At 34.2% G+C, this 8735-nt stretch overlaps 1 protein-coding gene across 1 annotated transcript in view; it reads right to left on the bottom strand.

The window, feature by feature from the left end:
• The window catches only part of LOAG_17704 (CBR-WRN-1 protein), a gene marked incomplete at its 5' end in the record, with an annotated part of 10812 nt that extends 5855 nt beyond the window's left edge, over nucleotides 1-4957 (bottom strand). Inside the window, 12 exons of the mRNA XM_020450366.1 lie at nucleotides 83-299; nucleotides 503-651; nucleotides 742-850; nucleotides 926-1132; nucleotides 1758-1793; nucleotides 2180-2396; nucleotides 2536-2592; nucleotides 2722-2793; nucleotides 3139-3243; nucleotides 3359-3467; nucleotides 3830-3968; nucleotides 4849-4957. Of these exons, the coding sequence (XP_020305962.1) occupies nucleotides 83-299; nucleotides 503-651; nucleotides 742-850; nucleotides 926-1132; nucleotides 1758-1793; nucleotides 2180-2396; nucleotides 2536-2592; nucleotides 2722-2793; nucleotides 3139-3243; nucleotides 3359-3467; nucleotides 3830-3968; nucleotides 4849-4957 (1526 nt within the window). The remainder of the gene's footprint in view (nucleotides 1-82; nucleotides 300-502; nucleotides 652-741; nucleotides 851-925; nucleotides 1133-1757; nucleotides 1794-2179; nucleotides 2397-2535; nucleotides 2593-2721; nucleotides 2794-3138; nucleotides 3244-3358; nucleotides 3468-3829; nucleotides 3969-4848) is intronic.
• Nucleotides 4958-8735: the final 3778 nt, after the last annotated feature.

Here is an 8735-nt window from a genome sequence, read left to right as displayed (position 1 = left end):
TATATATATATATATATATATATATATATATATATATATATATATATATATATGAGAATTTTCAAATTCTGATAGTTCAAACCTATCCAAGGGTGCAAGTGTGATAACTGGTTGATGGAGTTCCAAACTGCTAGCAATATCCGTTCTGACTTGTTCTGTAGATGTAGCCGTAAGGGCCATCACTGGGACGTTTTTACCAAAAAGATAACGAATTTTAGCCAACTGTCGATAGCTAGGCCGGAATTCGTGTCCCCACTCAGAAACGCAATGAGCTTCATCGACTGCTAGCAAATTAATATCTGAAATAGGTCCGTTCAATTTACATGGCATACAAATAGCAGCTTACTAGGTAGCAACTCCCCCTCCCCCCCCCCCCCCTCCAGCAACCGAGTATATAAAAAGAATACCGTATTTATACATGTAAATTTAACTGTGAACCAATTAAATATTAGTTAGATATGAGTCTTTCCGCAGAATTTCTTCTTATAGATATTAAGCTTACCTTTACGAATATGTTTTAACAAGGAACCGCAGTGGACAGCAAATTCAGGGGTAATATAAAGCAAGCGCAAATTATTAGATGCGAAGATCGACTGCTGTTCGTTCAAGTTTGTTTCGCCATTAACACAAGCAGCTTGAATACCATTGCTCCTGTAATTATTTCATAAAGTTCGATTTGTCTTGAAACTCGATAATATGTGTATATAATTTGCATATTTGATGATGATAGTGATAACTCACCGGGCATTTTCCACTTGGTCATTCATGAGAGAAATCAGTGGTGATATAACAATAGTTAATTTTTCGGTATAGAGTGATGGCAACTGGTAGCAAACACTTTTACCATAACCTGAGATAAATAGAATAATCAATCAATATCTAAAGTCGTCAACTACTGAACGACACAAACATTTAGAAAATATACCTGTGGACATCATCACTATTTGGTCTTTCCCGCTCAACGCATTTTGAATCACTGTCCACTGCAAAGGCCGGAAACTGTTATGACCAAAGAACTTTTTGAGTAATCGAAGAGCATCTGCAGGTGGTACACTATCAGTGTCCATAGATAAGCTCGATTCAATAGCTGTTAATCCGGATAATGGATTTTGCCTTGGTTTTTTTCTAATACCTGTATAAAAAGTAAAACAGGCATTCAATAATCAAGCCATTTAAAAGCATCTTCATTTCATGAGGATAATTGTACTTGAATATCTTGTTATTCAGATTTCATTATCGCACTTGAAAGTTCAGAGCGAGGATGGAATCTAAATAACAAAAAAATCCTTCCAGGATGAATAAACTCTGCGCACATAATCATATAATTACTTCTATCTGTAGTAAATTTTCCTGCAGTTTCACTACCAATTTCCAATATAATAAATGTGAAAAATATGAAAATATGTAAAAAAGACCGTAAATTACAAGTGAATTATTCAGAACCTTATTAACAAGGTCCGCATAAACAACGGATAAATTCACAAACCACAGAGACACAATACATCGTTTCAACCGATAAAAATAAATCACCTTGAGATGAATTTTGTATACTTTGGCAATAGTACAATAAAAATCCCTATCCTTTTGGATCAACTGCTCCAAAAAACAGGTAAGAAACAGAAGTCAAAGTGAAGGATCATACCCTCTCGCCGAAGCATTAAAACATGTGAAGTTGATAATTTCTACAAGATTACAGAACCAGTCAGATCAAAAGTTTACACGAACCAGTCAGATCAACAATAAAAGTTAATGCTTACCAACGAAACCGAGTACAGTAATGCTCGTGGAAAGTACTGTAAACTGGAGGACGAATAACTACCAATGGAAATATCACTTGAACTACCCATTGCCATGTGCGCTAAGAAATATGTGGATAAATATTAAATAACTAGACAGCAATAGAAATCAAAGATACAAAATAATTAGCGAGCTTGAAGTTACAACGACGCTGAACACTCACGGAACGCTTTTTACAATAAACACAAAAATAAATAAAAGTACAGTAATATTATAACCTTAAGTGTCGAACGAATTCAGTTTAAATGAATTAAACAATTAATATCTGGTTATCACAAAGATAAAAGGCGAGCGAAAATGAGAAAATTGTTTCTGAGGTCTACAGCTTCATGAGACTGGGGAAAGTAAATTGATGAGGAAGATTAATTTTGTTACAATTTACATAAACAAAACAAAACCGGAAAAAAACAAGCGAAGGCTATGAGAAATGGTATGAACATATGGCTTGTATCCTGCTTAGCATAAGGATCATCCGCTAAGGGCTCATCTCCGAAGCGATTGACTTCAGTACGCAACTCGATGTCTGCTTCATCAAACTCCTCATCTTCCTCTTTTTCTATTTCTTCATCAAATGATATGTCTCGTAGAACTGGGATATCCTTAAAAAAGCCTGAACACTAAAACTTTGTTCTTCACAGACTTGGTAAAAGAATTAATTTTTCCTTCAACTTTTCACAATAGATTTAGACTTTTCACAATCTCAGTAAATTAATCAAGATTAGATTTCAAATGAATTACCGTTTTGGGGCCACGATAAATGTAAAATGCGTTTATTTTTGGATTATCCAAAGCACCCTGAAAAATGGTATTGCTCCAATAATTTGAAAATTTCAACTAAGTCTTTTAATAAAATCCTCAAGCACTCATTTTGAGCACTGTAAATTACAATAACGACAAAAATGAAGAATGGAAAAGAAAGCATGCCTTGGCTAATGTGATTTTTATATATCCAGACGAATCATGTCGATCCCCATATAACAAAACACCATTTTCAACCTGTGCAAATTTAATATTAATGACTTTTGAACATATGCAAATGCAAAAAGAAAATTTCACATAATGGAAAAAATCCACGAAACTGGAGCGATTCAATCAACATGACATAATTTCAATGTTTTCAAACATCATGTTTTACTTCCAATTCATTCAACGGCATCTGACAAATAGCCCGAGGCATTTTTATAGAAATCGATTTTCTGATGCGGAAGTTAAGAAGAATTCGTAATGAAATGTTGAATAGAAATGCTAAGCTTATGCGTGTACCTGTTTTAAAATCAAGAACATCGAGATGTTACCCATCTTCAAGTAAAAAAAAGCAGTAAATATAAAGAATTCATTTACATGAAATGTCAGCAAACGATCATATGCAACTCCAATTCCTTCTGCTTCCTTGAATATATCTAACTCTGCGATTACTATTTCATCGTTAAGTAGAACATCAAACACCTTAAAATAATGCAATGAAATGGTGTTTGAACATGAGCTGGATTAGCTCTCTTAATAATTACTCAACAAATTTTTCAAGACAAGTCTAACTAAAGCGAAGCGAAGAAACTTTCACCTTTTGCTGTGAAGACTGAAAATAAACTTCGCAAAATTTGAGAACCAATGTATATTCGCCATCATCCTTTGGTAATGGCACTGTGTAAGTGAAATCTTCTGTGTGATACCTGAAAATCTGTCAGCAATATCATACAAGTTTGTTATAAGCCTTCAGTAAATTTTACAGCCATCAAAATCACTAGGGTTAAAGATTTGAAATGAAGGAATAAGAGTAAAGAACTTCCTGCTGCTCTTGCGCAACAACAGTAAGATGCAAGAAAGTAACAGATGTATTAAATTATCGAGTATTAATCATTGCTGTCGAAATCATCAATGACACTGCTGCGCTGTTATTATTCCGCTCTCTTTTATTTAATCTTTTAAGCGTAAAGAAGTCTGCCCATTAACTTATCACAGTTAATGAAACTGAACATCGTTTAGCTGGAAATTTCATGTTGCTCACTATTATTCAGTTATTAAATGTATAAACCTCTCAGTCTGATAAAGAATGGCATCACGTGGATCGACCCTCATTATCGTTAGTCTACTGCCAAAATCAGACGTAATGCCAACGCGTAACGGATCAGCTTGATAATGAATACCACTAAGATCTGTGTGTGCCAGTCCACCTAAAACATATAAAGATTACTCGTTTTTTTCGGGAAAGAAAGGGAAACTGCTTGCATTCATTAATTATTGAAGTCTACTAGGGTTATGTACATAGGACAACTTCCGATGTAGTGGTACTATTACTAAGTCATATGCTGTCAAAAAGAAATTCTTTTTATTCCAGTTTATCCCTTGACAAAGAAGTGGAAGAGCAGGAGTGCACTGACGTAATGAATGCGTAGATAAAACCACTACTGAATGAAATGCAATGAAAAGGCAGTTTTTCTGACTACAATGAAGTAAGGGAAAGCAACTGAAAATTTGAAAGATCTGAATAAACATATGTATTATTTAAAGAGGTATTCACAGTAATTGGTGAAGATGCATTCCTTCCGAAAAATTATAAGTTCATTCAACTCTTTAAAATTTTCAGTTGATTTCATTTACTTTATTGTCATTGGCAAAATTTCTGCATTTCATTCACTAGTAGTACTGCCTAGATGACTGCCATCTCTAATAACAACAATCGATTACAACAGATAACGGGTGGTAAAAAACGTTTCCCAAATGTAAATTCCATTTTCCTCTTCCTTTCTTTAGAACAAAACCACCTCTTGTAAAATTTCACTACTTTCAGAATTTTGAATAAACGCTTAACTGGTAAGACTAAAATTCAGGCTTCCAACAATACATGGAGCTTATTATTGAAAAGGAGGGTAGCAGTCAGTATGAAAGCAAATAAAAGGTCTATCCATCTTCATCTGGACATTTAATGACTGACTGACTATCTTCGTAATACTCCGGTAACATTTAAGTTTCTTCAGTTACAGTAGAAGAGTATCGGCACAAGTTAGAAAATCCTCAGTTTAACCGAAACATGGTGTAAGGAACGATACTAACCGCAATTCACAGCATAATAAATCTTGTCACCAAGGAAAACATTATCCACTGCTAGTGCACAATGGAAGAATAATACGGCGAACCATTGCATGAAGCTTATAATCTTCATTGAAACCTGAAAATTAATCGAATTAAACTAATTACCGGCATATTCAAAGTGACCCAAATGACCCTAGGGAACTTTTTCAAATAGAGCCTACGGCAACTCTTAATAAATATTGCCATCTGAAAGCAAGTTCAATTATTTGCAAGAAACAAGAGAACCGCGAAGCACCGGTCGGGCTTCTCGAAGGAAGAAAGAATGGAAAAGAGGCTTAATGTTAGCATGCTGCGAGTAAGTTATGAATGGATCTTTGCGCAGTTTTGCGGGGAGATACTAACACCACCATTCACCAGCAATTCACTTATTCCTTTTTATCTTTAACCTCTGAAATAAGGGAAAGCATACGTTTAAGTGGTATCTATGCATCTATTGTTTATAACGTCCCTTCATTCTTTTGGAGGGAATCGCTTCGGTCCTTACTTTTCTTTCTAACTGAAAGCGTGGTTATAATTAGAACAATATTACTATTCATAAAACGTTTCAACCACTTTCACTGTTCCATATTAATAATATCAGTGGTAAAGAATATCTGATTTGAATATGATAGTAGTAATGTGATAAGAGAAGTCCAGTACAAGTTATGTATTATATACTGCACTATTACACGATTTATGTAGCTTCATTATTGCAAAATTCATCATCTGTTGTTCGTACTTTTCTGGTAATCTGTTGCGTTAATGTGTTTCGATACCTACGTAAATTGAATATTACCCTTTATTCATTTTTTTTCTTTGCGCTTATCTATGGCCAATCTTTGCGTAATTCACGTGGTATCGTTGAATCGCGACTGCATGATATCTCACATAGATATTAATCAAATATTTCTTTTTATTTTTTGGAACTTATCGTTGTGTGATGGTTTTATTGGTCTTATCGGGTCTATCACGCAGTCAACCGTCCTACGGTTCAAAGGAGGATGCTTGAGCATAACAAGTGAATTGTTCTGTTTGTATTCTGTTTGCTAATAAACGCTCAGTATTTTTTCCGCACATACGCTGGGCTTTCATACGCTATGTAGTTTTCTTATGCAGCAGCGGACTTCAGGATTATCGTTACAACATATCTAGTGTGAAGACAACTCCAACAAAGATCTCCAAAATATCCCAGCAGGGTATTGAACTACCGTCGTCATTCGAGCACTTAACAATGAAGTTACTGCTTTTCCCCATTTCCCCACTAATAATTTCACAGAACCATCCTGGAAATAACTAAACATTTCCAGATTAGGGTCTTCTCTTCAAGCTGTTGGAAGTCGATTGCATATATCCACGTAATGCTGGCTTTTTGCATCTACTGCTTTGAAAACTGTCAAGCCTGTACAATAAATACGTCAATTTGTCATGCCAGACACAGGATGTAACCCAAATCTCTTTATATCCTTATAACTACCAAAGTAGTTAACCATTCAAGGTCAGTTTAAGTGTATCCACTGTAACCGAGAAATTTTATAATATTTTGAATGTACCGCTTTTTGAATATTATAAAGTATTGGAAACCGAGAATAAAAAGGAAATTATTCGTTAGTTATTTATGCCATAAAACTGTCAGATTTTTCTCCTTTTTATGGATTTAATTTGTTTTAACATACAATAATTTGGTCAAATAAAATTATAGTAAATATTTAGATCATCTTTTTGTTTAACTCCTTGAATCATATAAACAAATTTATTTACTCTGCATTGGAAATCTGCCAATTCTTTCAATTTCTTCCAAACATGTTGTGATTTTTATAATTCATGATAATGTAAGCATTTGCGCATTAAAAGATTTTACAAATTGTTTTTAACGTTTAACATTTTACTTGATCACACGTCTCGCACTATATAAGATTCAACTGTGGATTATAAGGATCGTCGCCTTTACATCTTCAGCTACATCTTCTGCTTATCGTCAATCTTCCTTTCCTCTCAGTTTAGTTTGCGGAAACTGTCATCTTCCAATAAACTGTGTTACTTAATAAAAATATTCCCTTTGACGCTCTTAATCATTGTCAATTCTTCTGTATTTCGAATTTTGACTGATTTCATTTATTCTTATTGCATTATCGACGAATGAACTACAGTAACCATCGCCACTCGTGTTATTATATCTTGCAATGCATTTCCTTTAAGGCAAGAGATCAAATAATTCAATTTCTGAATACCTGGAATCGCTTGCGAATATATTGGAGCGTTAAAACTGCTCCCTCTGTTGTACTGGGTCACCAATATATGTTGGTAAAGACAACTGAAGTAAATTAACTGTGCTATGTGCAGTTAGTTCTGGAGTTTCAAACTCTCGGGTTAGTTGTTGTGCTAAGCAAAGGAGGACAAGCTCTGTTTTACTCTTATATATCTCTTAAGCTTCTTTTCCTCCACTTATCGCATTAAAATATATCATCGGCATCACCTTTATCACCGGCTGTTATTCCCTCGTGTTTTCCTTCTTCTTCTTTTCCATGTTGAGAAGCTACGCATTTGTAAAGATATTCCATCTATCCGTTAAAGTAGTAATGTACAGTTTAAGGTGTTTTATTTTCTCATCGATAAGTCGGCTTCTTGTCGAAGAGATACGAAATTCGAAATTTTAATTTTGCTATATTCCAAGCAAATAAAACTCTGCGGATGTGCCACAAGAAGACTATCAGCGAAGAAACTGGAAAACTTCAGTCTATGGTGGTATGGTCCAACATCGTTAAAGGAAGAAAAGAGTAAATGGCCAAAATGGGAGTATGAATTATCGGAACAAGGCGAAGAATAAGCTCTACGGATCAGGATTACTATGAAACAAAAATCCAAAAGATAATTTGAATTCAATAATGAAAAGCATGATCTTGCTAACGATAATTTCCGTAATAGCTACTCAAGTGACGAGAAAGAAGAAGTGTAATAAATATCTGGTATTCCATTCATTCTCCTGAAAGATGGAATTGTGAAGAATTACGGATCAAAATCTCATATCAACTAAAATTGCTGTATACACTGGAACCCACCTATAAATGCAATAAGATGCAACAGCATTACCGGACGATATGTACTAAAGCTTTCTTCAGATTACCACTATTTGTAACCTTCGATCAAACAACTACTGCGATATCCTTCGATTTATGCATACCTTAGATGATCAAAGTGAATTAAATAGAATTTCCTGAAAACAAATTTCTTCCAATAAATGGGTAACGAATAATGATATACAATATTTCTGTGATTGGTTAGCGTTAAATGCTAATTAGCAACAAAGTCTCTATTTACGAAAGGAGAAATATTCCTATATGATGAAAAAAGAGTAGTATCGGATCTTAGTAATGGAGCAATGTACTACCTCGAAGCGGGGAATGCATGACCTGTTACGAAAACTTTGGTTCTTTTGTAACAAATAAAACTCGATTTCCTTGCTTCTTTTATTGAAAGAAAACTAGTTTTCCAGGTTTAGTTCAGAGAAACTGTTTTGTTAAGATTGAATTATCAATGGATGAGCAAAGATCTGTTGATCCTTTTGACGTAGCAAAATACCACGAATATAGATAGTATTTATTAACCAAATAGGAATTAACGCGGATGAGACACAACCGTTACTTCAATATCAAATTTCTTTATGTAAAGAGGAAAATGCATAGAATTGTTTTAGCAGATGTACAGCTTTCTCATGGCTGTATCTATGATTTGTACATAGGATAAAGCCTTTACAAATTAGTTACCGCATGTATGCAAGTCTCAATATCAGACAAAAAAAAAAACATTTTAGATGATTTAAGGATTTAACAACGATCCATCACTTTAGGTATGGAAAACGTTTTATATTTTTA

The sequence above is a fragment of the Loa loa genome, assembly GCF_000183805.2.
Source record: "Loa loa unplaced genomic scaffold supercont3.116, whole genome shotgun sequence".
In the NCBI taxonomy this organism is placed as follows: domain Eukaryota; kingdom Metazoa; phylum Nematoda; class Chromadorea; order Rhabditida; family Onchocercidae; genus Loa; species Loa loa.
The sequence above is the reverse complement of the archived record's forward strand: the minus strand, read 5'-3'. Positions and strand labels throughout refer to the sequence as shown.